Here is a 15006-nt window from a genome sequence, read left to right on the forward strand (position 1 = left end):
CTGCCTTGAGCTTGTGCTGTGATCCCAGAGTCCTGGGATTCAGCCTCACATTGGGCTCCCTGCTCATCAGGGAGTCTGCTTCTCCCCTTATTTGTGTTCTTGCTCACTCTGTCACTTTCTCTCTCAAATAAATAAAGAAAATGTTAAAAAACAAGACAACACATAGACGGATTAGAATCATGCCTGGCACGTATCAAGCACTACAGCAGAGTTAGCTATTATAAGGATTTTTTGTTCCCCAGCCAATTGCACCTACCTTCATTTCAGATCTCAAGTAAGTTCATGATACTTCTGCAACACTGTGTGGTATTAATCTTATTTACTTATTTTGGATATCTCTTTCTTGTATACCTCCCAAACTCAAGTTGGTGGATGTACATTATGGAAAAGAATAGAGACAAAGGTCTAGCTCTGGTTCAGGTACTACTGGATCATGGTGCTTAGAGGGTGTCATTAGGGGACTTATCTCTTGCCATGTCTCTGTGAACTTCCTCTGTATTGGGCCCTCAGGCCAGCTATGTCCATGCAGTGGCAATGGGGCCCATCAGCAGCACCCAGATTCTGTCCTCTTTTAGTGAACACCCAGGGAAAAGACAGTAAGTTGTCTTCTGTAGCCTTCAAGCAAGGATCTCAGGATTAGCTCTGATGGGATCAGATTTACTTCCCTGGGATTTCTCACTCTGCTCCGCAAAAGTTGCTGTGGTCAGGAAGATGTCATGCTATGACTGGCTGGGTCTAGATCACATGCTTTTCTTACGAGTAAGTGGAGGGGTCATTTCTGTCAGAAGCAGAAGGACAAAAGGTGGGCAGAGAGTTCCTCTGAACAAAGTTAAGTTGCTATTGCCAGAAGAGTGGGAATGGATATGGAAAGTGGGCACAAACAACAGCTCGCAACTTCCTCCCATATTTATGATACTGTTTTGGAGCACAATTACCCTGGGGGTATTCCCAAGAGCAGAATAGCAGTGCTTCAGAAGAGCTTGGGGAGACTTTGTATGGCGTTGATATACACTCCCTAGAGGAGTCAGGATTCTCATGACAAGCAACAAAGCCAATTAAAGCTAGTTTAAGTAGAAAATAGATTTATACAGGATGTTGGGGGAGTTTGCAGAATCTGTGGAAGGCAGAGAATTGGGCTCCCAGGGACAAGTGATCAGGATCATGCCCAAAAAACCCCTGGAGGACTGGCTGGTTGGGTGTAACACTGCCGCTTGCCCTGTGCACCCCCATCTCTGGGGCCTGGACTCCACTGGGGAACCCTTTTCTCTGGTGCCCTGGGACCCTGGAGGTAGCTGTGGCCACACCTAGCAGAATAGGGTCCATGCCTACTATTGGAGGCGGATTCCAAGTGTAGTGTGGCTCTTTATTGGTAGAGTCTGGTCATGTGCTGAGGTCATGTGCTGAGGTCTTAACTGTTTGGGAGGCTGGTTTCCTTCCTGGAAACTGTGGATGCCTGTGTTGGGGAAAATATTCCAAATGTGGACTAGTGTTCAGAGGTGCTGGGAAGACAGAGAGAGTGAGTAGTGAATGTTCATTTCATTTCCCCTTTGCTCTAAAATGGTAACTTTGTGTGATTTTAAAATTTAAGTTACTTTTATTTGAACAGACACTATATTTATATGGTTCAACATGTGAACAAGTGCAAGTTTCCCTCTAGCATTTCTGTCCACCATCCTACTCATTCCCCTTCCTGGGGACAACTGATGCTACTAAGACATCTTTTAGCTCGTGTGTATTCTTCTAGTCTTATTTTCTGCACATCTGAGAAAATAGCTATGTCTATACACAATATGGCTTTATAAACATCTACAAACACATACATACACACCCATACATATAGGTATGTCTCTATAGATACTGTATATGCTTGACACTTAAAAAACACACAAGACAGTATTACAATTCTCTTTTTAAAAGTAAATCATCAGGGATCCCTGGGTGGCGCAGCGGTTTGGTGCCTGCCTTTGGCTCAGGGCGTGATCCTGGAGACCCGGGATCGAATCCCACGTCGGGCTTCCGGTGCATGGAGCCTGCTTCTCTCCCTCTGTCTGTGTCTCTGCCTCTCTCTCTCTCTCTGTGTGTGACTATAATAAAAAAAAATTAAAAAAAATAAAAGTAAATCATCATTTATTCAAGGCTAAGAATGTACAATGTTTATGGCTGGCATAGAAACATAACATATAGGTTATGAGGGGTTTTCTTAAGGTGTAGAAATTTGGAACTTTTATGTTCTAATTTGTCCACCTTTGCCTCTGAGACTTTACCAATTACTTTTCAGGATTGGGGAGTTCTTGTCCCTCTAGATTTTTGGTGAAAATTCAATTCTGGTTGTGTGTGTGTGAGTGTGTGTGTGTCTGTGTGTTAGGGTTTGATTGTGATTCTAGAGTATGGTATGCGGCAGCATTGAATCCTGTGCTCCTTGCCAACTTATGGAAAGGGTTTGAATTAGTCAGAAGTCTTTAGATCATAAATAATAGGAAATCTAACCTGAAAATGGCTTGAGTGAAGAAATTTATGGTCTCACCTAAATGAAAAAGGGTGAGAGTAGGAATGCTTTCAGGCAGGGCTGAATTCAAGAGCCAAGTAATAGCATCAGACATTATAGTCTGTTTCTTGACTAATTTATTTGGCTTCATTCCACATAGTAAGTCAGGATCTAGTTAAGAAAATACATCATTTTAGGGGTGCCAGGGTGGCTCAGTGGTTGGGCGTCTGCCTTCAGCTCAGGACATGATCCTGGGGTCCCGGGATCGAGTCCCGCATTGGGCTCCCTGCGTGGAGCCTACATCTCCCTCTGCCTGTGTCTCTGCCCCACCCCTCTCTCTGTGTGTCTCTAATGAATAAATAAATAAAATCTTAAAAAAAAAATTTAAAAAGAAATCATTCTAGATGCTTCAGAGGGTAGTAAAGGTAAAGACAGAACAAAGGGAGGTGGTGGTATTAGCAGAGCCCGGAAGCTGGAGCCATCTGGAAGGCATAGACTCATGTAGGATTTGCTTAGAGGTGGCTAGAATCACAGAAAAAAAAATGTGGCTACTGCTAAAGACACCAGCTGAGGTGGTGGTGGTGGTGGTGGTGGCTTTAGTGAGAGGGAAATAAATGCCCTGGCTTGTCCTCTTCTTCCAGAGCCAGTCTTCTGCTGGTGCTGCCCATTAGCCAAGCATACTGCTAAGCTAGTGAGCAAAGGAGGCTCAGAAATGTAGTCCTTGCAATACAGAACAGGGGAGGGTGGGGAATGGATCTGAGAGCAGGCGGACAAACAACTGGCAGAACTGCTAACAATGTGGGCCTCAGGTCAGGCAGGAAAAAAACACAAAAAGTTCTGGCAGAAGTCTTGTGTGATCAGGTCCCACGAGTACCCCGAACCCAATATAGTGGCCAGAGCAATGCAATGCACTGATGAGGTGTGAGTGGGGATGGGCATTAAGGCTTATGCCACAAATGTCTACTTCTGACCAAACCACAAGATGGGTTAGTCTCTGGGATGACTTGAATGTCATCTCAGCTCTTTCCCCTCTACTCTTGTCTGTGTTCCTTTCTTAGTTTTACTCTATCAGATCTCCTGCCCCCTTCAAATGGGGTCCAGGGCTCAGGCACAGGCTCACAATCCTATAGACTAGGGGAAAAAAGCCCTTAGCCGCTTCAGTTAGAAAAAGTCCCAGGGCAGAGCCTGACTGGTTGGCTTTGCTCATGTACCCATCTTTGGGCCAGTCACCATGGCCTGGGTTGTGGGGCACTGAGATTGGCACAGCCAGAGTCATATGACTCTTTGTGGCCCCAGAAGGCAAGGATGTGTCATGAGCAGCCCTCTACCGGGATTCTGTGATTGAACCCCACAGGAATCTTGCTATTCTGTATATATGACTAAGCTTTTACATTCTGGGTAGGTTTCTGGTTATGTGTGAAAGATACACAGTTTGCCAGAAACAAAGCAGATGGAGTCTTAGCTTATTTGGCTGAAGCAGGCTCGCACTGCTCAAAAAGTAGGCAATGTAGGGAAGGGCGAAAAAGAGACGTAATTCTCAGAAGGGGCCAATAACCGAGGCCGAGGCCACATGTGTCCTACCTGGTGACCACCTATCTGTGCTGGGGCGCTGGTTCCTTGATGCTGTGGGTCGGTGAGGGCGGTGACTCGGGAGGAAGAGGGGGTGCTTCGGGGGGCAAGGGGCGGAGCCAGGGAGAGCTCGAGGCAGGGCAAGGGACCGGGAGAGGAGCGGACCCGAGGGGAGGCGGCCTCGTGGGAAGAGGCGGGGCCTAGGGCGGCGCTCGGAGTTCCACGGCCCACTAGCCCCCGGCCCACTAGCCCCCCGGCCCCCAGGAGCTCTGAACTACTTCAACCACTTGGGCATGTGGAGCCAAGGGACGTCCTTCCAGGAGCGGCGGGTGAGCTGTCGTCGGTGGGCCTCGCAGCAGCAGAGCCAGAGACGCGAGTCCGAACAGCCGCCCCCGCGGACCCCTGCAGTGTGACACCGCCCCTCCGGTGGGGTTTCTGCACTCCTCAGCCCGCAAACCAGTAGGTGTGGCCCGGTGTCCGGACCTAGCTAGGGCCATTCCCTGGGTGCCTAGCCTAGCCCTCTCAGGCCACGCCCCGAAGGTGCCCTCCAGCGTGGGAACCCCTCGCTTTCTGAGGGCGAGTCCTGCCCCAGGAGATCCAGTCACGCCCCCCGCAGGACACTGCGTTCCAGCATTTAATGTAGCTACGCCCCGCTAGAGAACCGGGCTCTCCCCCAGAAAGGCGTGGCGTGCGATAAGATTTCCTCCCCCCTCGCCCTCCCTGACTTCTCCACCACAGTAAAACGTGGGCACCTCACAACCTCTAAGTCTGAACCTTCTTGCGTCACTGCCCCAGCGCAGGGTCGGGCTCAACGCGTGTGACCCGGGGTAGGTGTTGCCACATACATCATTGGACAGGAGTTCGAGGTCCACACGCTGGAGATCATCTGGGTATATGACTACAGACCAGAGAGAAAAAGGGTGGTGGCCAGACCCCAGGTGACTCCTCAGCCTGTCCTCCCTCAGGTCCAGAGTCCAGACCCCAGCCCCCTCCTCCCGACAGCCAAGTGTCTGTACTAAAGGCTGCAGGGTCTGGCCCTGGCATACACTTATCGGGTTGGATGCTGCCCCAGTCAGAGGCATAGCAGGTGCTCCCACTTGAGGTTCCTGGGTGGGCAGGTCCAGGACCCTCACAGCATCTGTAATCTGAGCGGGCTCTGCGAGGCGCAGCAGCATGAGGTCATGACTGTAGTCCTCTTCTGGGAGGCGGGTATGGTTCTTCAGGAGACTCAGGTTGATTCAGGGTGAGGGAAGCTTCTCGTGTCTTCATGCTGGAACAGGTTGTAGTGACCCAGCCAGAGCTGGTAATTGCTGAGGAGAGAGGGGGCCCCAAGGAATGAGGATAGAGAGGCAGGATAGGGAGAAGAGACCAGGGAGCTGGAGGAGGGACCCAAAGACAGAGAGACACATGGAGAAATGGGGAGAGAGAGACAGTTGAGAAGGAAAAGAGCTACGAGGAAAAACCATAAGTGAGACAGAAGGACGTGACAGGTCAAAGCCAGAGAGGAAGACGAGGAGAGTGAAAGAGAGAGAGCACAAAGGGAGAGAGTGAAGACTACAGGAAGTGTGAGGAAGAGAAAGAGCAGAGGGGGAGGCGTGGGAGGAGGTGGGGCCTGGGACTGGCTCAGCTGCAGCAGGGGCTGTGGGGCTGGTTCCCAGCAGCGGGTGGCCTGGCCACCAGCCCAAGGTCGGTCCTGTCCCTCTCTGGACCTTCTCCCCCTTCCTCCACCCCCTGCCTACCTTCCTCCTCCCCCTCTCCTCCTCCTTCCTTCGGAGCCCCAACAGGGCACCAGCAGAAACAGCCCTCCGTGTGTACCCCTGCAGGGCATCCTTGTCATAGACACACATGTCGGATAGTCCCTTCCTGTTCTCTGGAGGTCCCTCTCACTCCCGTCCTGGGGGGTGTTCAGCAGCAATGGGGCAGAGACCCAAAGAGAGAGATGGGGCAGAGAGATGAAGAGTGGGACATACAGTGACAGGGATGCAGCAGAGGGATCCAGAGGAGGACAGACACAGGGACACACACAGATACCAGAACAGGAGAGAGTGGGAGATAGAGATAAATCACAGTCAGACACCGACAGCACCAGGGGCTGAGAGACGCAGAGAGACAGGGCGGGGAGACACAGGAAGATAGTTGTAAGGAGAGACAGAGAGACACAGGCTGTCTGGGAGGGCTTCCCTGGGGTCGTCCCTGCCACTCTCCATGGGACCTAGAGGAGGACCACCTTTGTTTCCCTCAGTTCCCCAGCCTCCCCTGAGGCTAACCCAGGGGCAGTGCCCAGACAGTGAGAGCACAGATACCCGTCGTCCCCAATGCCCTGCCCCCACTCACTCGTTTATGCAGTGGGCAGCGGTGAGCACCCACTCTGGGTGCACCAGGACACCCCCACACTGGAACTTGCTGTAATGGTACAGAGCTGCCTGCCACGGTTGAGAATTCTTCGTACAATCCCAGCCGCCTATGATCCGGGACTGAACAGGGGGTGCGGCACCTGCAGGGGGTGCTGGGTCAGGGCAGGTGGGGGGTGGCAGTGGGGCCCTGAGGGCCAGGGCTAGGAGAGGCAGCTGTGCCGTGCGTGCGTGCGGTTGGAGGGATGTTGGGGCAGGGGAGCAGGACAGGGTTCTGGGGAGAGGGCAGGGATTTTGGGAAGGTTCTGGAATTCTAGAGCCATCCCTGGGGTTGTGGGTTGGTGGTGGGTCCTGGGTGGGGAGAGGATGCTGAGAACAGAGCCAACCACAAGGATCAGGCAGGAGACAAGAAGGCAGCATCTGGAGCAGCATGTGGTGTGGGGATTGGGCAATGTGGGGGAGATTTGGGGTCTTGGACTGGGGAGCAGAAAATTGTGAGTTCTGAGAGGGGAAAAAGGAAGCTAGAAACAGAGAATGTGTGCCCCGAGACAGTGGCTCAAGAGCTGGGTAGAAAGGTTTTGGGGGTTCCAAGAATCCCAGGCTGAGGGATTAGTTAGGGTCATGTTGGGCTTTGGGGGTTCTGGAAGATGCAGGGAAGGAGGTCTGAGAGGTCAAGAATAGCATCTGGGCTAAGGAGTCTGGCTGTGATTTGAGGTCCTTTGATTGGGGCAGGGAAAAGATCCCTTGGGGGCTTGGGCCTTGAACAGGAATGGCTTTGTGAGAGGGGTGGGTCCCTGGAACTGGGGTTGGGGCCAGGACTGGGAGGGGGCTCAGGAGGAGACAGAGCCAGATGGTTGTTCTTCTGGATTGGGTGATTGTCATGCAGATGAGGTTCAGGGTCTAAGGGTAGTGGAAGGATCTGGGGTTCTCTGCGGGGGGCGGGGGGGGTAGTCTGGACAGGAATGAAGATGGAGGCATATAGGGGCCAAGCAGCTGTGGGAATGCAGGGAGGACACACTTGATGTGGGGTTTGAGAGTCATGTGCTGGAGTCCGGGTGGGGGGTGGGGCAGGCCAGCTGGGCTCTGAAGGTATTTGGGTTCCTGGAGGGAAGTCCAGAAAACCAGCGCCAAACTGGAGGGATTCACTTGGGGAAGCCTGGAGCCTGGATTCACTTGGGGAGGAAGGAAATTCTACAAGGAAAGGAATCTGTAGTTGGGGTTTCCGGTGTTGTTCCTCAGGGAGACGAGGGGGCGATGCTGGATCAGGGTTCAGGGGTAAGACTTGGGAAAGGAAGAGACATTTGTAGAATCCTCATACCAGGATGGGGGCCCCACCTGGAGTCACGGGCCAGCAAGTCTGTGTGGGGAGAAGCATAGGTGTCTGGTGGGATTTGGGGGTCCTGGGAAGATTTCAAGGGAAGCAGATGCCAGGCAGTGGAAGACCTAGTTGAGAGCTGACAGCTGGGTGGGAAAAGTCACCAGGGTGCCAAAGGATTTGCAGACTCAGGTGCCAGAGCCATAGAGAACTAGAAGGTGAGAGGGGGTGATCGGGACTGGGTGCACTCCTTGGAAGAGTTGGAGCCCCCCAAAGAGGGAGACAGAGGTGGCCCAGGCTCTGCCCCTTTGGTCAAGTGGCTCAGAGCAGGGTCTGAGTGAGGAAGAGAAGATAGTTCTGGGGGTTCCTGGGAGGGAGCAGGGACTTAGGGCAAGAGTGAGGACTGTGACAAAGAGGACAGGCTGGGGTAGGACTTTAAGGGCCTGGGAAAGAGCCTGGGACCTGGGTCTGGGGTGGACTGTGGGAGGAGAAGAGGTCGTGGGGAGGTGAGGGAGCATGAGAGTCAGGCCCATTCCCCCTCCCACATCGTCCCCACTGTCTCACCAGTCCCCGCCAGGGACAGGGCAAGGCACAGAACCAGGAACCACATGGTGACCACGGGCAGGCTGGTGGTGAGCTGGGAGCTTGGAAGCCTCCCCAAGGAGTGTTTTAAATCCCTCATATCCCCCCCCCACCCTCCCCCTGCCCCGCCCCACCCTGGGGCTCCGCCCCTGCCCTGCTGGCACCCAGATGCTGGCCAAGGCCCTGCCCCTGCTGCCTGGGGACTGGACACCTACTCCTACCCCAGTGCTATGCAAGGGGCGGGAGAGTGCGCACCTGTTGTTCTGCAGGGTCTGATTATCCTGGAAGCATTCCTGGGGCCTGGGGCCTGAGGCCAGACAGGGCAGGGCCTGGAGCTCCTGGGCCCCTGCTCTTGGAGACAGAGCCAGTGAGAGGATGTGGAGGGTGTGAGGGGGACAAGAAACAGAGAGTGGAGGAATCTCTGACCTCCAATACAAAGCCCTGCATCCCGGAACCCCAAGTAAAGTCACACACCCGAAAACCCGAAAACCCGGTGTATCTTCAAACACCAGCAGTGGGGCTCTGAATCCCTTCTCCCCGCACCACTTGGAGCCAGAGTGTAGATTCCCAGCTTCTGCTGCCTCTGAAAGGTAAGGCTCAGCTCTCAGAACACCCTGGTTCTTGCAGTGCCTGACTCAGGATCTAGGTCCCTTTCTGTTGTTTCTCTCCAGATGATTTCTTAGGGTACCTACCACCACAATCCTAGTGCCCCCAGATCCAGGACGATGAAGTTTCGGTGGTCTCCCTGAATAAGTTCCCTCACATTTCAAAATCCAGAGTTCTTTTTGCCCCCAGGCAATGTTGGAATCCCATTACGCCCTGCCCCCACTCCATGCTCCCCAGATCTGGATGCTCAAGGTTATATCCTCCAAAGTTCCAGGAGTACCAGACTATCTGCCTTGTACGGTCAAGAGTGTCCCCTCCACAGAGTCTGATTCAAAATATTTAGGTCACAGGAGCCAGGTTGTTGTAGTCCAACACTCAGTGACCTTGAAAATCACCTTTTGGGGTGATCTCTGTGGAGAATCGGGAACCAGAAATCTGCAGCCTCAATGTTAAATTCAAAGGCACATTCCCTTGGCTCTTCTGGAAAATTAAAGTGGGCCACAGGGTAACCCAACCTCCGCTGTGTCTAAGGGGAGGAGAGCACTGGCCCTTTTGCCTGGCCACCAGGAAGCCCACAGCTAAATATCGAAGAAAATGAAGTCATTCTTGATCATCTAGAGTGTGCTGGGTCCTTTCACTGGGGTCCAGAGATATATTTGCCCAGGGCCAGGCACTATTTGAATCAGTTCATGTGAACTTCCTCATTTGATCCCTTACAACCCTGTGAGGTAAGCAATTTGATGAGCTCTGTTTTATGATGGGGAAATCAGAGCTGAGTGGCATTGGGCCTTTTCCTCAAGATTACACAGCTGATCCTATGCATAAGGGAATGGAGGGAGCCCTCCTTCAAGCCACTTCTCTTCAGGGAGGCATCGGGGCAGTGGGTGAAAAGGAACAACGTACAGAGGCTCTGGGTCCGCTCCCAGTGTCTGGTTCCCACTTCCCTTCATCGCCAGGAGAAAGTCACAGAAACTCCTACAGAGAAACTTGCATCAGCACTCTTGTTATCTCAGTGTTTCAACAGGTGACCTTGAGCACCGGCTCTGGCCTAAGACGGGACAAGTCCTAACATGTGGGCCTTGGACAAATGAGGTCTTGAGGGATGGCTTGATTCTGTCCCTTCTGTCCCAGGTCAGGATGGGGTTGTTGGCCAGCTGTGGGAGCTTGTGCTCAGCCAGAGACACCGGTGTCAGGCCCAGATAGTTAGTTCCTCTTCATGGTTTCCTTGATCCACTCCAAGTAGCTGCAGACTTTGGTATAGACACCAGGCTTGGTGGTAGTGTCACAGGGGACGTCACCCCAGGACACAATGCCCTGCAGGACTCCCCTACAGACCAGGGGTCCCCCGGAGTCACCCTGTGTGGAGAAGGGAGAGTTTGAATGGGAAACTTCTGGATCCAGTGTCCCCATCCTTATCCTAATCACCATTGACCATCTCGGTCAAACTCCAATCCCACCCCACCCCACCGCATGCCATCCCACCCACCCCAACTCAATATAACCCAATGTAAGCCACACCAATCCAACCCAAACCCGTGCCAACACAATCAATACAACTCGGCCAACCCGTGTTCAGTCCTCCCCGTGTAACCCCAACCCAGGCCAGCCCCTACATCTTCCCCATTCAGAGTCAAACCAGACCCACGCCTATCCTCACTGGCAACACAACCAATCCCAGTCATCATGTCTGTCACATCCTAGACAAAATGTACCCTGCCCCCAATTCCACCCAACATATTTTCCATTTAAAATCAAACCAGGGGGGTTGAGGTTTTGGGGAGCCTAGGTGGCTCAGCGGTTTAGTGCCGCCTTCAGCCCAGGGCGTGATCCTGGAGACCCAGGATTCAGTCCCACATCAGGCTCCCTGCACGGAGTCTGCTTCTCCCTCTGCCTGTGTCTCTGCCTCTCTCTCTGTCTCTCATGAATAAATGAAATAAAAAAAAAAGAAACCAGAGTGCGGGGTGGCACAGTTGATTAGCGTCAGATCTTGACTTTGGGTTGGGGCCCTGGGATGGAGCCCCCCATCATGCTCCAGGCTCCAGGCTCCATGCGCTCAGCAGAGTGTCTGCTTGACATTCTCTCTCTCTCCCTCTCTCTCTTTGCCCCCTCCTCACCTTCTGCTCTCTCTCTCCTGAAAACAAATAAATCTTAAAAAAAATAAATAAATAAAACCAAGCCCATTCCTATCCCTAACTCAAGCTCAGGATGTTGCAAACCGAACACCACATCATCCACCCCAAACCCAACTCAACCTCATCTTCAGTCTCCCCCCAGCCCCATTCTCACTGCTCTTTCTTCTCCATCCCCAAACCTATGCCTACATCTTCTGTGGCCCAAAGCAAGCACAACCTTACCCCATCCCAACTCCCAAACCATTTCCCCTACCCCGTGGCTCTGACCTCACAGGACTCGGTGCCTCCACCCTCTGCTCCTGCACACACCATAGAGGCCATCAGGCGCCCTGGGTAGTCCTTGTTACAAGAGGCGGCCGGGATAACACTGATGTTGGCACAATGCAGGGCATCTGGGAGACTCACTGGGGAGGACAGTGGACTTGGAGTGAATCTGTATTTTCAGGCCCTTGCCTGCCTCGCCCAAGAGCCCTGGAGGGCTAGGGTCCCTGGAGGCCTGACACCCAGCCCCTCCTGTCACGCACCTTGTGAGTCTGTGCTCCCTTTGGTCCCAGGCTTGTGGTCAGACACCAGCCCCCAGCCGGACACCACGCAGGCCTCGGCCGGTTGGGGGCAACGCGTGGGCAGCGCCACGGGGCGCACTTGCCGCGAGAGGCGCGCGGGCCGGGTTAGACGTAGCAACATGACGTCGTGGCGATGGCTGTGTGCTTCATAGAGCGGGTGTGGGATGACGCGAGCCAAGGTCCTCAACTGCTCGGGACCATCGCGCTTGCGCAGATTGTGCTCGCCCAGGCGCGCTCTCATGAAGCTGTGCGGGCAGGTGATTATCGCAGGTGGAGCGAGCAGGAGGCACAGAGATCAAAGAGTGGGCAAGCTGGGGTCCCCCCCCTTTGGGAATCTGGAGATGCCATTCCGCCACTGCCCGGGGCGCTGAAGCCAGTAGTAGTGGCCGCCTCTGGCCTCTCGGGACCAAGGAGGTGCGGCCACCTGGAACTCAGCCCCTAGGCTGGGCTCTTTCCTCCTCACAATCCGAGATTCTCTGATCTCTAGACCCTTGGTGCCCCTGAGGACTTTGAGCCCTGCCTTCATACCGGGTTTGGCAGTGGGCTGCAGACAGCACCCAGTGCGCAGAGATGAGGGAAGCACCACAGTTGAACCGTCCACGCTCAAAGAGGGCCACTTGCCATGGCTGGGAGTGGGGCTCACACTCTTCGCCTCCCAGTGTCTTGTCAGTGTCGTCCTGGACCGCTGGGAGAAGGGGCAGAGGAGGATCCCTGTGGACAGAGGCTTTTCCCTGGGCCCCACACCTTTGCGTGCACTCTGCCCATACGACGTGTTTTTCATTTGTGCTTTCCTCCAACCTCTGAAGACATCCCTGTCCTTGAATTTTTTAGCCCTGCCTTCTGTTGGCTTTTACAAGTGCTGCTGCTTTGCTCCAGGACTGTCCCCCTGCCCTTGGCCCTTTCCCGTGTACTACAGGATTCTGGGAGAGCACATAGGTGGGAAAGGATCAGAAGTCAAGAAGTCCCCTGAGGTGAGAAGTGGAGACCGGGACCAGGAAGATGGCTACTTGGAACCAGCCATTCAAGGTCACCAAGCTGTCATAGACCATCAAGTGGATGTGGGCACTCGGTATGTATGACACACAGTCTTGGCTCTAGAGTCAGAACATCTCAGCCAAATGCGCATGTGGCCACACAAGGTCATGGGCAAACCTAGAGGCACAGCCAATGTTCCAAACTTAGGAACCGATGTCGAGAGCAATTTAAGCTGAAATTCACCTGCATCTGCATGGGTTAGCAGCTTCAGAAATCATCACAGCACAGACCTTCATAGGTATGTATGAATCTGGACAGTTCAAGCATGGGTATGCGCGTGCACACCCACACACAGACACTGATTTGGACCTCAAAGCTCACACCTAAATTTCACACAGGGGACCTGGTTCCCACATGTGGACTGGAGTTGGACACACAGGGCTTTGAAAGCCCACCACACGCAAACACACACACACACACAGAGCACCATGCATAAGGCTACCTAAACAGGGATATTTCAAGGTCATAAGACCATGATCCACTACTGGGCAATGGGGGTTATGACCCCTGAAAGTCACAGCAAGACACACAGACACCCACTCTGGGGCAGGAATTTGCACAGCCAGACCAAATGCACATACTCTGCCTACCAGGGTCAGGAACTGGGCCAAGGTCCCTGGCAAGGTCGGGGGAATGTGGATGTGGTGGACAGGGGGCTTAAGAAAGCAAGGGTGGGGTTGTTGTCCTCCAAAGACGGATGGAGGATGTGAGCTGAACAGCTGGGCATCGAGGCTGCACCCAGCCAGTACCAACTGGCAGAGGGTGGAGGCCCTGGCTGGTGCAGCAGGCAGGAGGGAGGCAGAGAGGAGACAGTACATCAGAAGACTGAGGGGAGGCTGACAGCAGGGGGTAGCTTCAGTGGGCCCCCAGTGGTGAGGGTCATGTGGGGGCATAATGAAAATCCACCTTCAACTTGTCCAGAGTAGAGGGATCAGGTTATACTTTAATTCTCCATGGGTGGTAGCTAAACAAGGTCTGGAGTTTTCTGGCACCCAGGGTCACCTTGACATAGTGGCCACCTCTCTCCAGCCTCAGCCCGCTCCCCTGTCAAATGAAGCCAGGTGCACCTGGGTGGCTCAGTGTCTGCCTTTGGCTCAGTTCATGATCCTGGGGTCCTGGAATGGAGTCCCACATGGGGTACTTGCAAGGAGCCTGCTTCTCCCTCTGCTTACGTCTCTGCCCCTCTCTCTGTGCCTCTCATGTATAAATAAATACAATCTTTTAAAAAAAATATTGGAAATGAAGCCAGCAGAGCTCACTCCACAGAGATGTTTTGAGATTTAGGTGAGCTCTGGCATTAATCCACACGAGTGCCCTGCATATACCCAGCACTCGCTCGCTAACAGGCTCTTGCAGGGCAGTACCCTAGACCCGGTACCTTCTCATACCTTGCATACAGGATCAGATTAATCCTCACAACCCTGGGGGCCTCTGCTTTTACCTCGATGGTCCAGTTGGGGATCCAGAGTGACAAAGATGTTAAGTAACCAGAACACGGTGAGTTGGAATCAAGCCCATGGTTTGTGATCTTGGCCTCTTAACACTTGTTAAAGACTTAGTATGGGCATTATCTGCCTCATGCTATTGAAACCTCGCCATTATTGTCATGGGTGGGTGCTGTCTTCTAGAGAAGGCACTCTGGGTAGGGAGGGGTGAAGTAATTTCCTCAATGTCACATAGCAAGGAAGGGGCATCCCCAGAACTCAAACTCAGGTCTCGGTCACCCCGGGGTTGTTCTTGTTGTCAGGAGCAGCAGGAGGCCCCAGTTGGCATGGGGGCTCTAGAGCAGCCCCAGTTCTCTGACAGCTCCTGGGTGGAGTGAGGACCCAGCAGGGAAGAGGTCAGGGAGGAGGGGTTGGGGATGGTGGAAGATTGCAGGTCTGGATTTGCTCCTGATGCATGGAGGGTGGGGGCATTAGATTCCCACAGACCCAGACCTGACCTGGGCCCACCTCACCTGCTGCAGTCAGCAAGAAGGAGAAGGTAAGGAGAAGCCACATTGTGGAGCAGGGATGAAGGTTCTGCTGAAGTCTGGGGAGGGGAGAGAGTGAACTGGGGTGAGACTGGACACTTGTGCCCCGCTGGATCCCTCCAGACACAAACTCATCCCACCAGCTACTTGAGAAACTTCTTCCACCATCTTTGCCCCACCCCCACCCCAGAGTGCTCTTCCTTCTAGGTTCTCCATCTCCAAGGGTCCTCTTGTTCCTCCAGTTACCAGAACAAACCCTCAGGTGCCCCCACAGCCTGTCAGACCCCAGCACCATCTCACTTGCTCCTGGATTTCTCTCCATGCTCGATAGAGGCTCTGACTCAGAATACCCTATCCCAGCCTCCTCTCAGGCCTCCAGGGTGCCCACCTCCCCAC

General features: G+C 53.6%; 1 protein-coding gene and 1 pseudogene across 1 annotated transcript; both read right to left on the bottom strand.

Annotated features, from left to right (window-relative positions):
* Nucleotides 1-1719: 1719 nt before the first annotated feature.
* LOC140598972 (kallikrein-1-like) lies at nt 1720-8363 on the bottom strand (annotated as a pseudogene).
* A 1561-nt stretch (nt 8364-9924) lies between these two features.
* On the bottom strand, nt 9925-14638 carry LOC112931458 (kallikrein-15). Its single transcript, XM_072757592.1, has 5 exons — nt 14596-14638; nt 12132-12288; nt 11565-11848; nt 11308-11444; nt 9925-10264 (listed from the first exon to the last, which is right to left on the bottom strand). The coding sequence occupies exons 1-5, from the start codon at nt 14636-14638 to the stop codon at nt 10112-10114; spliced, it is 774 nt and encodes a 257-aa protein (XP_072613693.1). The 3' UTR covers nt 9925-10111.
* Between the last annotated feature and the right edge of the window lie 368 nt (nt 14639-15006).

Source organism: Vulpes vulpes, chromosome 1, assembly GCF_048418805.1.
Source record: "Vulpes vulpes isolate BD-2025 chromosome 1, VulVul3, whole genome shotgun sequence".
Taxonomy (NCBI): Eukaryota; Metazoa; Chordata; class Mammalia; order Carnivora; family Canidae; genus Vulpes; species Vulpes vulpes.

Coding starts and splice junctions, on each gene's coding strand:
- LOC112931458 (XM_072757592.1), bottom strand. CDS start 14,638: ATGTGGCTTCTCCTTACCTTCTCCTTCTTGCTGACTGCAGCAG. Junction 12,289..14,595: donor CTTCTTGCTGACTGCAGCAG/GTGAGGTGGGCC, acceptor CCCTTCTCCCAG/CGGTCCAGGACGACACTGAC. Junction 11,849..12,131: donor GCAGCCCACTGCCAAACCCG/GTATGAAGGCAG, acceptor CTGCCCGCACAG/CTTCATGAGAGCGCGCCTGG.